The 14,754-nt window shown below is 49.0% G+C and overlaps 1 protein-coding gene across 6 annotated transcripts in view; it reads left to right on the forward strand.

Moving 5' to 3' along the window:
- The window catches only part of ANKH (ANKH inorganic pyrophosphate transport regulator), a 136,688-nt gene extending 130,197 nt beyond the window's left edge, over window positions 1-6,491 (forward strand). For 5 of the 6 annotated variants that reach the window (XM_057708139.1, XM_057708137.1, XM_057708136.1 and 2 more), the window contains 2 exons: window positions 995-1,124; window positions 1,232-3,231. In XM_057708139.1, coding sequence (XP_057564122.1) covers window positions 995-1,124; window positions 1,232-1,614 — 513 coding nt within the window. In that variant the 3' untranslated portion in view covers window positions 1,615-3,231. The other variant, XM_057708138.1, reaches the window with a different exon arrangement.
- Window positions 6,492-14,754: the final 8,263 nt, after the last annotated feature.

The following is a 14,754-nucleotide window of genomic DNA, read 5'->3' on the forward strand; positions in this document are numbered from 1 at the left end:
CCTCCGAGCTCCAAGTTGCTAGATCTAAGGAAGTATTTTTTCCTTCATGTCAAAGATGGGGTAAAAGCACTGGCATCAGGCAATAGGGTTAAATGATAGTACATCTGTCATCTTTGAAAATCAAATGAGATAGTCTTCCCAGATGCTGACAAATACAAAATAGAATAAAAGTTTCATTGCATTTATAAAGTGAAACATATTTATAATCCAAGGTATTTTTTTTAGCATATTTCAACATGACGTAGTAAATGGGACCAGACTAATTCCATGGAACTTAATCTACCCAAAGCCTAAAGGTTGTTATATTCTAAAATTTCAGTGTTCTGTTTTTACACGACTGTCATTCATTTTATAATGTATTCACTTTTATTTTAGAGAAGAATCACTTGCATCTTAAGAAAGGGAGAAGAGAAGTATTTTAGGCAACTGGCATTTTTCTAACATTCTCTTCCAAAGTTATACCATTACATTCTTAAATTCAGTTTTTTAATCAATTATACACACACAAAGCTTAAAAAGTCTGTCCTCTAAGGATTGGTCCCCATCATAGCTGTTCTCCCAACCTGCCCCCTCCCCTTCTCCTACTGCCAGATCTGATTCAGTGAGAGTCTGCATGTATCCAAATGCTTTCACATTACTTTTCATTATTTGGTTAAAATTGTAAAAATTACATTAATAAGCACGTTCATGCTGAACTAACTGAGCTGCCCAGCAGCCTAGGTGAGCCTTCCACACTGGCCCAGGTACCCACTCAGATGCACGGGCCCCGCTGCCAGGCTCCCTTTGGGGCAGGTGTGGCACATGGGCCAGGGCCTGTGTTATCAGGTGAGAACAGAGCAAGGCGGTGGCAGCTCAAGGAGCCACGTGGCCGCCCCCCGCTCGGGCAGCTTCACCCTCTTTCCTAGCTCCTCCGGGATCACATAATACCCGCCTGTCGCATTTCACTCATGTGCCCCTTTTTCTCACAAACTTGCTTCCTGCCTTCCCCCGGCAGCTCTGTTTTGTGATGTTCTGGACGCCCAACGTTTCCGAGAAGATCCTGATAGACATCATTGGCGTGGACTTCGCCTTCGCGGAACTCTGCGTTGTTCCCCTGCGCATCTTCTCCTTCTTCCCGGTTCCAGGTAAACAGAATGAAAGAAAAAGTCCTGTTTACCCTCATGCCCAATTCAGCCTTCTTTCATTCTTTCTTTTTTTAAATTTATTTATTTTTGGCTGTGTCGGGTCTTAGATGCAGCTTGCGGGATCTCCATTCAGGCATGTGGGATCTTTTGGTGCGTCGCCTGGGCTCTTCGTTGTGGCACACAGGCTCCAGGGCGCGTGGGCTCTGTAGTTTGTGGCACGCAGGCTCTCCCATCGAGGCACGTGAGCTCAGTAGCAGTGGTGCATGGACTTGGCTGCCCCGCGGCACGTGGGATCTTAGTTCCCCGACCAGGGATGGAACGTGCATCCCGTGCATTGGAAGGCGGATTCTCTACCACTGGACCACCAGGGAAGTCCCTCAGGCTTCTTTCTTTGGAAACATTTGCAGTCCTGTCCCAAACAAAAACAAAAAAAATTTTTTTAATTTCACAGTGGATTAAAAAGAGGCAAAGACATTATCCAATTGGTTGAAAGTTTGAGAAACAAGTCAAAGAGGCATAATTTGTTTCTTAAAGGACAGTGGTTGCAAACTCAGGAAAAAGAGCCCAAAGGGATAGCATGAGACGTTCCAGGGACAATAGAACTGCTCTGTATCTTCACTGTGGTGGTGGTTACACAAGTCTATGCGTGTATTGAGATTCTAAAAGGACTGCTGGAGAAAAGAATCCAGGGTCAAAGCTGAGGCCAGAAATGGGCCGAGGAGCTCGTGGAAGCTGGGGCTGATGGCACACCTGCCACCCTGGGGTGGTTCCCAAGTCAGGCCACAAGCTGCCCCTGCTCTTAGATGCCAGCCATTCCTGGAGGCTGCTGTCCTGTAGTGCCTGGTCCTTGGGGTGGGGGTCAGGGGGCGGACACTGGGGGAGCAAAGCTTTGGTGCCACCTGGAGGAGGGTGCACTCCCTGGAGATCAAGGCACATGTCACTGACTCCCCAGTCTGGACCTGAGGAGGGGCTGGAGGTCCCAGAGCTAGGACTGGGGTGGGACTTGCCGTTAATCTCCTCTCGACCCGCCTTCCTCGCCTGGCAGACCAAGGGCTTGCAGACCTCAGGCCCCATCTGTCTTTGCAACCTGCTGGGTTTGGGCCAACGGGGTTAGCATCTCGTCTGTGCAGCCAAACCTGAGTGAGCACCTGTGCCTCAGAAATTCAACGCTTCCACCTGGGGCAGGGGCAACACAGCATCAGATCAGGAAGACTACAGATTCTTCCTCCACACCTACCCCGGACATGAGTTTTCACCCCAGCAGTGAGCACTTCCTCCCCCTCGATAGGCCTATGCCTGGTGTCGCCCCACATGGGATAAAGGACAAGGTCTCACGCTTCCTCAGACCCCACCCAGTTTCGGATCAAACCTAAATGTTGCCCAGGGTGTCTGTGCCCCCACATCGGCCCATCAGTGTTTGACACACCGTCCTTGGAGCCCCTCCTTGGTGCTGGGGCTGGTGCCCTGCCTGCCCTCCTGAAGCTCACACGTCAGGGTGGGGGGTACCGGGAACACGTTGTGAGGTCTTTGTGAAATGTCGACGTATGAAAACAAGGGAGCGGGCCGTGGACCAGTGGTCAGGATGCTGGGGAGGAAACAGGGAAGTGATCCGGGTCCCTCTTCTTCACCCGCCTCCCTCCTCCGCATCTCCCCCAGCCTGTGGGCGGGAAACCCAGCTTCTGGTCCAGCTTCTCTCCTCCCAGAATCAAACTGGATCACCATCAAGATGCCGATTTTCTCTGAGTTTTCTGGACAAGAATGATCAGAGCTTGAGGCTGGGCGGAGGCAGAGATGGAGAGAGCGGCAGCACCCCCGCCCCCCAGGGATGGTGGGGATGATGGGGAAAGGAGCGGCCCACAACCCGCTGCCTGGACACTGAGGGCTGGGATGCGAGGGAGCCGAGGTGGGGACGGGGCTCCCCCCAGGCCCAGAGGCGGGGATCGGGGCCCCCGGCAGGAGGACAAGGTGACCCGCCCAGGGCGGCAGCAGCCGGGCCGGGGTCCCACCCAGCCGCCCCGGCACCCTGGGTGTGCTGCGCGGGGCCTGGGGGGTAGAGGCGGCAGGACGGGAGAAGCGGGGTGTTGCTGATGCGTCGTCCTCCGCGGCTCTCCCGTCAGTCACCGTGAGGGCGCATCTCACCGGGTGGCTGATGACCCTGAAGAAGACCTTCGTCCTGGCGCCCAGCTCCGTGCTGCGGATCATCGTGCTCATCGCCAGCCTCGTGGTCCTGCCCTACCTGGGGTACGTGTCGGGGGTGGGGCCGGGGCGCCCACTGCCTCTTACACATTCCGTCCAGCAGCTTTCATCTGCTTTTTCCTGGGAAATCCCCAAGCATGTCTAGAGTTAGAAATGCAGAGCGATGCCTCGCTTCTCTCTGCCCAGGCACCAGGGGGGAGGCTGTTGAGATCCATTCTAGAAAAGTCCTTTCGGGGTCAGACCCGTACACCACCTGCATTGAGCATCTGCCACGGCGTGGCAGGCGCGGGAAGGTGAAAAACGCAAGGGAGCAAGGGTGTTGCCCTGGTCCTCAGGGGCTCCCAGTCCCCTGGGGACGGGGCATACTCCATTCCACGGTACAGAGAGGAGGGGCGGGATGCGGTGGGCTCACGAGTTGGGGGACGTGCCCCTCCCCCAGCAGATGCTGAGCCGAGACCTGGAGCAGGAGTGGGAGCCGGCTGGGCCCGGCGTTCCAGGCCCCTCCCGGTGCAGGTGGACCTCAACCGTGCAGCCCTAACCAGCGGATCTCGACCCCTGCTGTCTACACCTTTCCTGGGTTTGGGCTGGGTTTTGACTCTCTTTGTGCCTCAGCAGGGCTTTAACAGACAAATGGCCTTTACGTTCTCATCCCCAGGGTACACGGAGCCACCCTGGGCGTGGGATCCCTCCTGGCCGGCTTTGTGGGAGAATCCACCATGGTCGCCATAGCAGCGTGCTACGTCTATCGGAAACAGGTAAGACATGGCGACAGACCGCACACCTGCCTGGCACTCCCCGTGTGTGTGTGTAGGAGACAGAGTCTGCACGTGGCCATGAGGGGTAGGGGAGAGGAGGGCACGGCCACCGCTGGAAAGGGCTGCAAGGAAGTGGTGTCCTCGGGCAGGGGCAGGTCTCCATCAGCTGATGGGAGCGGAGGTGGGAGACAGGACACCCCCCACCCCCACCCCAATGCCTAACACAGAACCTAGTCGGCACATAGTCGACTCCCAAGTAACCCAACTGTAAGGAACATGCTGACTTAAGATGCAGCCTCAGCGAGGTGGCCCCAGCCATCAAGGAGATCCAAGTCCTCCGAAAGGGGTCCCTGCTCTTGGCTCTGCCGAGATGTGTCCCTGCCTCCTCCCCTCCCCCTGCCCCAGCCTGATGAGTCTTCCTTGGTCTAGAAAAAGAAGATGGAGAACGAGTCGGCCGCCGAGGGGGAGGACTCGGCGATGACGGACATGCCGCCAGCAGAGGAGGGCACGGATGTCGTGGAGATGCGGGAGGAGCGCGAATGAGGCCCGGACGCCCGGGCGCCGCAGCGACAGCCACGGTGACACTTCAGCGTCATCTGCTCTCCCGTCGTGTTTTGTTCCGGTTTCGTTTTTGGTTTTTGTTTTGGTAACGAAAGAGGCCTTGATCTGAAGGTTTCTAGGACACTCTGGCATACTGGGTATGCCCACGCTGATGTGGGGACCTGCAGAATGGTCTCACCATTGCTTTGTGGAAACAGACAAAACAATTGACTTCATGCCCCGCTTCGTGAAAGCCCCAAAGACGTAGCTGCCTCGTAGTCCTCGTTGCCTCCCCCCCCTCGGACAATCTCCACTTGGAACCAAAGGACCGCGGCTGTGCGGCCACCACCACCCCGCAGGCCACGGACTTACCCTGTCCCCTTGCATCTCTCTTAAGAATCAACAGGTGACAACTCGGCTTTCTTTGATTGGCTTCCCAGTAACATGGCTGTGCCAAGAGATGTGGCCCAGAGGCCTCCCACGGTGGAGTCATAAGCCATCTGCCACATGCGGGCAGAGCTGCAGCCTGGAGTGGCCGTTCGCACTGAGGAATGGATGTGTGAATGCACTGGACAGATGGACGGACAGAAATAATCTCCCGTGGGAAGGTTTGAGGTACCATGGGAGCGGCAAACTGACACATGCAAGCGACAGCCCTTCCTGCGCCTCTTCCTAGATTGGAGTGCGCGCTCACTTTCATGCCCGCCGTGTACATACGTGAGCTACCTTGTGAAAGCTGTCACAAGCGCGTCTCCCATCTCCCCATTGCCGCATCCTAGGGCATGACTTTCCCCGAAGCCTTGTTTTTCACTCACCTTTCCTGAAGATGGCACTAGAGCAAGGGAAACGGAGCATTCTAACTTTACATTTTAGTTTTTAAAGTGAACTGAAGCTTTAAGTCATAATCTAGCATTCTAACGCCAGGTTGCTGTATCGTCACTTTGGAAGTAGATTTATGACCTGGTCCTGCCATTCTTAGTCCTAACCGTGCGGCACATAATTCCGGTACATAAGTACTTCTCTACTCCCCTCTCACACCACACCAGAAAGCAAGACATTTTATAAACGATAGCTAAGTCACTATGTGATAGTCCCTGAAATGACGCATTTGAAATCCATTTAGTGCAGTATATTTTTCTAAGTTTTGGAAAGCGGGTTTTTTTCTTTAAAAAAGTTATGGACACGGTACACTAAATTCTTGGTTTTGTCAAAATTCCTAGACTGAAAGAACCTAAACACAAAAATATTTTAAAGATATAAATATATACTGTATATGTTATGTAATTTATTTTAGGCTATAATACATTTCCTATTTTCGCATTTTCAATAAAATGTCTCTAATGCAATACGGCAATTGCTCGTGTACTCCACCTACCGGCAGTTGAGACGTATTGTATCGATGAACAGTGTCTCTTGTTTGCAGCAGTTTTACAGTCTGTCATTTGTATATAAATGTAAGGGTCAGTAAATGACAAGAGAACTATTTTTCATTATGAGTAACAGGGGTATAAATGGGTCAGCTGATATAGACAATATTGGGAATGGAAATATATGCTAGAAGGACAAAAAAGTCAAGCCTTTTGCATTTATTGCTTTCAGTGCCATGTAAGCGTATTGTTCCTCATAGAAAAAAAAGAATGTAAGGGCTCAGCGTCAGCCATGAGCATCACAGGGTTTGTTCACATGTCTGGACACCCAGTGTCCACCGGGGGACACATCTTCATGTGCTTCCTCTGAGCAGCTTTTCCACTCAGAACTAAGATGCATCGCTTTGGGGTGGTTTCAGGGGCAGATCTGAGAAGATGGGGAAAAAATTCTAATTGTATCGGCTTTTTTAAAGTACATGACTAGAAAATTAAACAGCAGTATTTTTTAACATGTGTGACTGGTATTTCATGCTTGTGGGGTTGGAGCTTAAAGAGTACACTGAAAAAGCAAATTCTTTCCTTCTCGGGGAAGACCAGCTGGACTCTTCATTACGCAATTAGAACACAGCATTATAACTTCAGTGACACCTTCGGTGGTGAGGATTCACAGACCACGGTATTTTGTTAGCGTTGTGGAAAACACAGGAAACAAGCCCAGACAGGGCTATGATGATGCAGGATGCACGTGTCCAAAACCTTTCTCTTTGAGGCACACCCCCCCCCCACACACACACACACATACAGTTCCTTCATTTGCTTGGGCTAGGTCACATCACAGCTTGGGCTGACAAGCAAACACCTTAACTTCCAAAGCAAAACCCACTGCTGGCAGGTTCTTCTGCAGCTGTTCTAACCAACACAGACAGAAGAGGAAGAGGGATGGGTCTCCTTCCCACTTTTCAGGATGGGGGGGCACCCCTTTGACTTCACCACCCAAAGAAACATTCCCCCCAACACAGGTTTCTTTTTTCATGCAAGTTGCTCAGCTGACAGAGGTATTTAGGGCACTGTGCCTGGAAAGTCTCAGGTCAAGGACCATGAAAAGACCAGATGTGACTTTCTCAGTGTGGACCCATGCCTCGTAGACACATGGGATCTAAAACCATGGGGATATAAAGCTGCTTTTATTTAGATGCTGAGAAGTAGGCTTGGGCCGCTCAGAGTGGTCTTTCCAACCTGAGGGCCTTCTCTGGGCCAGCTCAGGTTAAGAGCAGCTGGTCGTGTGGCCGCTCTGCTAACTGAGGGGCACAGGCGAGGTCATTCTCAACGCAGCTGCTGTGGGCTCTGAGCAGGACCTCAGTGTCACTGACATCAGTGAGACACCAAGTGCCAGCCGCCACTGGGCTCAGGGCGTGTCTGTCAAGAGCTTTGCACTTTGGCTGGAAACCCTCACCTGCTTGGGACTCTTTAATCTGGGCACGAAGGCCACTGGTTTATGTCACTGTGTAAGTACCAGGGGCATCCCCTCATTGCCTGCCTCAGGCTGGTCTTGTGGCAAAGTCTGTCTTCTCCGTTTTGCGTGTGTGTTTTCTTTTTGCTTTGTGTTTAAACACCAGCAGGTGGTTTGGCCCTGGAACTGTCCAGGAATGGCCCCTACCCTCAGAAATGGAAACTTTTAGTGATAGTTTAGGGTATATGGGATGGGGCCGGGCTTCATTACAGTAGTAAAAGCACTTGGTTTTTCACCCCCCGCCCCCAGCTTCCCAACAAATAACCACGGGAGTTGGGGGGGGGGGGTGCCGGGGAGGCCCATGAGAAGGGAGGCCCGGGGCTCCGCTGTAGCCCAGCTCCATCCAGACCCCAGGGCACTTTCCAGCCAGGGGCCAGCTCTGTGGTCCCCACATGCAGCCTTTTCTGGCCTCTCTTGGGGTTGGGATAATTATTGCATTTCCCAAATATCAGAAAAATTATTTAATGATACCTTTAGAGAAAGAAATGAAAAAGTTAACAGCTCCCTATCCTCCTACCTCATCCTCATTTTGGGGTCTTCGGGTTGGAAGGGGCAGGGGAGATCCTCTTTTTTTGTACCCTTAGTTTCCAGAAACACACCCACTTAAAGACTCCATAGTTCTCTGATTGGATTTTTTTTTCTTCAAACTGTAGTGGGAGAGAGACTGAGAAGGTATTTACATAGCTGTAATTAAATGACTACCTTGAGAAATATTTTCTTGTATTTAAAAAATCTTTCTACGTCTGTAAATCTCTATGCACAGCAGTGCCCAGGGCTTCGTGCTCTGGTGTGTACCAATTAGTCAGGGCTTCTGGCCTCTCTGCAGGTGAGCTGACTTCCAAACCTAGGATGAAGTCTTTATCAATCAAAGCAATGCACAGTCCAGGAGAGGGGCCTTTTATGTTCTAAGTCCTAACCTGTTTTTTAAGTATACAATCAAAAGTACAATCAGTAGGGCTTTATAGCTCGTGGCAATTTGTAAGTGTTGAGACGCCTGGGCTGCCTCTGTAGCCATTTCCCTAAAAGCAGACTCCTGCCTGCCTTCTGAGAAGACAGCCACCCTCAGGCACAGCTCTCACACTGCTCTTTCATAAAAAGCACTTGAACCGTAGAAAAGCATGTTTTTGAGCAATGTGCTTGGTAAACATTCAGGATGCTCCTCTATGTGGTTATTTGGAGTCTCTGTGTCTGTCCTTTGAAGCAGCAAAACATCACGTGATTCATCAGCTGCTCTAACAACACATAAAACAGGATGTAGAGAAAATCTGAAGAAAAATACACAAGACACTGTTGCCTGCCCTTTTAAAAGTTACATGTCTAAAATTAACTACCCAAATGTGCAAAATGAGAGATGTAATTACATAATTAAAAGAGCCCAAACCCCACTCCAAAGTCAGAAAAGGTGTAGCAAATTATAGAGTTTACTATCTGATCTCAAAAGGGAAAACAATGAAAGGAGCTGGTGAGATCTTAAGATTTCACTTTCTCCTCCAGAGGGGCGGTTAGAGCTATTAGCTATTGCACTCTGCGCAAAAAGGAGCACCAAAGATATGCCTCCGAAGTCTTTTTTTTTCTTCTTTAATCATCTTTGCCAAGTCCAAGTGGTTCCAGAAGAATTTTTTTCTCTGCTTCATTTGCAATCAACCAGGGTCTCTGAAATGCTGGTGTAAGATCCATGCACTTTTATAGATGGCGTCAGCTACCCATGGTTTCAGCACACGTTTCTATATGGTACCTCTTTTTAAGTTAGGAGATGTAACCCAAAGTGCAATTTACTAACAAGGTTTGGCATCAGCTTCCATAATCCATATGTGTAAACGGAAGTGCACAAGAGCCAGGAAGCCTTTTTCTCTCCCGCAGTATATGTGGTTTCCTTAGGTTCAAGAAGGGGGAGACAGGTGCAGACCAGCTACAAATGCTTGTACCGTTCGCCGTCTTGCTTCGTGGAAGTTCAGTGATGTATGACTATCAGTTGTTACTATAAGATTTAGAGGCAGATGTTCTCCAACCATGGACCATGGGCAAGAAATTGTGCCTTGGGGATGGGAAACACTATGGCCAGGTGGACTCTGGTTCCCTGAAGTGGAGCTGAGGACATGGGGGAACATGTTTGCATGAACTGGATGCTGAAGGAGTTCAAGCCACCCTGGTGGAATGAAGAAGCTACAGGGTTCACATCAAGCCCAATCACCCAGCACCCTCAGCATGGACTAGTCACCAGGAAGCAGGCCACGCCCCCAGGGGTACCACGTTCGCAAGGCTTCTGGGCAAATACACTGCTCCCTGGATCAGTGCTGTATTTGTGATGTATTAGTGATGTATTAAGAGGGCAAATATCTAAAGCTGGAATGACAAAGGAGCTAGCTGTAGAGCTTCAGGATCTTGACAGAGCCATACATGGGATTCTGTTCAATACGGAACTTCCACATCACTCACACATCTCCAGCCGCACGTTGGTCACATGGACAATGAGAGGCTCAGGCCATTGTTGCTAAGGCTCCTTCCTGGTCTAACAGTCTATGTAGGATCTGGGTTTTAGAACATGGTACGAAATCCTGCAATGGAAAAATAAAATTACCTCATTCTTCATTTCAGATCTGAACATTAGCAGTAATCGAGAATTTTTTTTTTTTTTAACAAAAGTAAGTCTACTGGGAGTCATTATTCTCCGTGTAGCTGTCAGCTTACAGGCTTTTCAGTTTCTCATCGATACTGTGGGTTTAACTTAAACTGTTGAAACCAACCACATTAAAATATTTGTGGCGCCTTGATTAAAACTGACTGCAGAGGTCAGTATAAAATATATGTTGCATTTAAACAAGTGCTATGTCTGTATTAAACAGATGTGAGTTTTTGCACTGTTAAGAGCATTTATATGTTTTTCTTTGGGGGATTTTTTTTTGGAGGGGAGGAAATTTTTGCTCCTATATTGTCAAATAGCTTTCATATTCTAATTTGACTTTAAGTAAAGCTTAAACGATTGGCATATTATTGAGATTGCTTTTAGTTCCTTGATTTTGTTATTCTAACCATTTGTCTGTTTACACACCCCAAATTACGTGGTTTCCTAATTCTGACTACAATTTCCCTTTTTTGTCAAACGTATGTGAGATATTCAGATTTCGCCCTTTGCCTTGGTAAATAGCTGAAACGTCTACCCACCGGGATGTTTCCCCAAACTCTATGTCTTATTTAAATATGACCTATTTCTTCAAATTTTATTCTGTATTAAAATGAATTTTTACTTCCCATAACTGCAGTAATACTGAAAGTTCTTCTCTGAAGCCCGGCTTCTCCCCGCCCCTTCTAGAATGGGGATACCAGGTAGCCTGGCCTTAGGAAAGTGAGAGCAGCAGCAGGTGAAAACCCCTCCTGCCCACATCTAAGGGACTCTTGCTCTTATCAGTCTTGATGTGAAAAGCATTCTCTTCTTTAAACCCTAATGTCTTAACCTCAAAGCATGTTGGCTCTCATTTCTTTAAGCTCCTATGAAAGATTATATAGGGAACCTGTTTTATTACCTGCCTGTAATCAACAAAGATGTTAGCATTTTACTGACTTGCTTGAGATCACGTATTTTCTTTACTCTTTCATTGTGTCTCAACATACCTCTACCATGTTTCCTTACTACTGGATCTAATGTTACATGTTTTTGAAATTCTTCCCACCCACGGCACTTAGGATATGCATGTCTTCCTGCCTGGCTATGATGTCAGGATGTGGAGCTAGGCTGGCCCAAGCATCGTCAATTTTCCTGTGGGGAGCAGTCCTACCACAAGGGGCAAAGCTGCACCCCTCCTACACGTTCTCCTGATGTCCCAGATGAATCACATTATCGTCCTCCCAGAAATCTACTCCATGACACCCCCAACCCCCTCAGTGGGGTCCCACTAACCCTGATCAGTTTCCCTCCTAGTTTCTCGAACATCCATCCTCCCTCTGCATCTTCTTTAGTCCCATTGGCTTAGCTCAGAGGCTCCTGGCCACCAAGGGTATAGATGCTAAAGAAGCCTCCAAAACAGTTTCCCTTCTCCTGGCCCGTGTGTCCCCCCAGACAGCAAAGTAAATGATACCTTCTAGAGTTTTGCAGCGTACAACCTGCCCAACCATTCCCAGCAGCCTGCCCACACACCCCCCTTCCCTACCTGACCTCACATTGCAGAGGACCTTTAGTGTTCACCCTTGTCTTCATTTATGAGGGCTGAGGGCTTCCAATCAAGAGGATGTTGAAGTAAACCATGAGCCGGTTCCTGGCTTTGAAACAGCTGCCTCTACTCTCTTTGCCTATCTACGAACTATTCCAAACCACCCACATCCACACCTTATACAATGGTAGAAACTTCCAAAAGATGTCCCCTTGTGATTAACTAATTTGGATACATTCACAGATACAGTTTAATGGGTGTTTAGGTTAATATGCCCTCTTCTAAGTTCTCCTTTTCAACACTCTTAAAGGCAACGCTGGGATGGATGAAGGGTATATTGGCATTGCTTATATTCTTACATTCTGCCCCTAACAAGCTCTAAGCTTCTTACTGGACAATGCTAGCTAGTACATACCATGCTAATTTTTTTAATGTATTTATTTTTATTTTGGCCATGTCGGGTCTTAGTCACGGCACACGGGATCTTCATTGAGGCATTCGGGATCTTTCCTTGTGGCGCATGAGCTTCTCTCTAGTTGAGGCTCGCGGGCTTAGTTGCCCCACAGCACGTGGGATCTTGGGATCGAACCTGCATCCCCTGCATTGGAAGGCGGATTCTTTACCACTGGACCACAAGGGAAGTCCCCATACCATGCTAATTTCACAGTTCAACACACTGGCCTTTGAACAAAAGGAACAAAAGAAATCAGGAGCCCTGAGTTCTAATTCTCTCTCTGCTGCTTAGTAGCTGAGAGCCAGGAAGGTACTGGATGCCTCTGAATCAACCGCCTCTGCGCTAGAATGAGATCTTTTCTAGTTCTCGTCTACTGTGACATCAGGATTTACAGAGCCGTCGATGTCAGTGCCTGAAGACGGGGGTGCATGTCTGCTAAGCTTCCAAGCAGTTTGGAAATGCCCTAGGCAACACATCTATGAACGTTACTGCCGGCCTGCTTTCAACAAAAAGAAACTACTAGAGCTTTTACAGAACAAAACAAAGACTAATCGAACCTTAGAGTCAGAACCTTTGTATCCAAAGATCAAAATAGAATGAACAAATAGAATAATTATAATCTAACTTTACATTATACTACACACCTAAAATTCTTTCATCTGATTCATGTACCAGGCTCTCTTGCTCTAACAGCAAGTGGCTGAGAAAAGCTGGCTGGGGGAAGCTCTGGTCTCTTCCAGACCCAAGGCCCTGGTTAGGACAGATGCTCCCAAGTTCATGCATGATGGAGTTAAAAAGCAGCTTCTCCCCCGTGCCTGGCAACGCCACGTCCTAACTCGGCTCTGTTCGCCTGCCTTTCCCCCAAATGCTGCCACTGCCTGGATTTCAGCAGGCTGCCTCACCCCACCCCCCCCAACTGTGTTTCTCATTGCTATTTAATTCCACTCTCTTTGGAATCCGACACCCCAAGCCCCAGGCCTGCTCCCACCTTAGCTGGGAGTCCAGTTCTACATGCTCCTGGGTGACCTAATCTGGGCCCGTTTCCAATTCCAAATACATGCTGGGGATCCCCAGGGCTGTTATTCTAGCCCTGACTTGTTCCAGAGCTGCAGTCCAGTCACCTCCCAACATCTCCTCAGAGGGGTCCCAGGGGGCCTTGGCACCCTTCCTCCCCACCCCCTCCTGCACCATCTCCTGACTAGATAAATCACATGAGCACCCACCCAGAAACCAACCCATACCGTGTCCCGCCTCTCCCTCATTCAAGTCACTAACCCTATCAGTTCTCTCGCCCAATATCTCTCACTTCTGTCCCTTCCTCTACATTCTCTTAGTCCCACTGCTTAGTTCAGGGGCTCCTGGTCACCTAAGGCCTGGATGCTAAAAGCCTCCAAAGTGGTTTTTATTTCTCCAAGCTCATGTGTCCTCCTGGACCATAATGTGAATGACATCTAGAGTTTTGCAGTGCACAACCTGCACAACCGTTCCCAGCAGCCTGCCCACCTCCTCCACCTCACCTCACCCTGCTCCTCCAGGCTGGCCCCTCCTCTCTCCCTAGGCATTGGGGTGCTGCAAGAAGGGCCCTGCATTTACATGGGTAGGCGCCAGGCTGAGTCTGGGCTACATGCAGAAAACAAGGGCCTGGCCAGAAAGGAGGATGCTAACACCCAAAAAAGAAGCAGCAACACAAAAATGGGGATTCCTGATGGTGCCCCAGCCTCCTGCTCCAAGCTTCTTAATGTCACACCCCCTTCCAGAACCTGTTTCCACTTTCATCCCTCACTCACCATGAGGGCATCAAAGGACCGACAATAGATGTGGTAGCTATATACAATGGAATATTACTCAGCCATAAAAAGGAATGAAATTGGGTCATTTGTGGAGACACAGATGGACCTAGAGACTGTCATACAGAGTGAAGTAAATCAGAAAGAGAAAAATATCATATATTATTGTATATATGTGGAATCTGAATAAAACTGGTATAGATGATCTTATTTGCGAAGCAGAAATAGAGACACAGACGTACAGGACAAACATACAGATACCAAAGGGGAAAGGAGGGGTTGGAATAAATTGGGAGATGGGTATTGACATATATACACTACTGATACTATGTATAAAATAGATAACTAATGAGAACCTACTGTATAGCACAGGGAACTCTACCCAATGCTCTGTGGTGACCTAAATGGGAAGGAACTCCAAAAAAGAGAGGATACAGGTATACATGTACTTTGCTGTACAGTATAAACTAACACAATATTGTAATGCAACTATACGCCAATAAAATTTTTTTTTTTAAAGTATTCGTACAGATGGTTTCCTTGTAGAGCTACACTGAGCCCCTCTCCTCCTCAGGGGTGTGTGTGCATGTGTGTGTGGTAGGGGAGTGGGGAAGAGGGTCCCTTGGCTCTTTAAGCCTAAAGACAGGGCTCTTCAGGAGACACGCAGAGAGATTCAAATGGCCCCCACAGTGGTGGGCACTCAGTGGACGGCTGTCCAATTTGCCCATCAGATCTGATGGAAGAGAGAGGTGCAGGAGGGGGGTACGGGGTGGGGGCACAGGCCGCGTTTGACAGTGCAGAAGATGCCAAGCTCTCTCCCATGAACCAGGTCTGGGCTGCAAAGATCAACCAGCTGACCTGGGGTCAGCTTAGGTC

The sequence above is a fragment of the Hippopotamus amphibius genome, chromosome 15 (assembly GCF_030028045.1).
Source record: "Hippopotamus amphibius kiboko isolate mHipAmp2 chromosome 15, mHipAmp2.hap2, whole genome shotgun sequence".
Taxonomy (NCBI): domain Eukaryota; kingdom Metazoa; phylum Chordata; class Mammalia; order Artiodactyla; family Hippopotamidae; genus Hippopotamus; species Hippopotamus amphibius.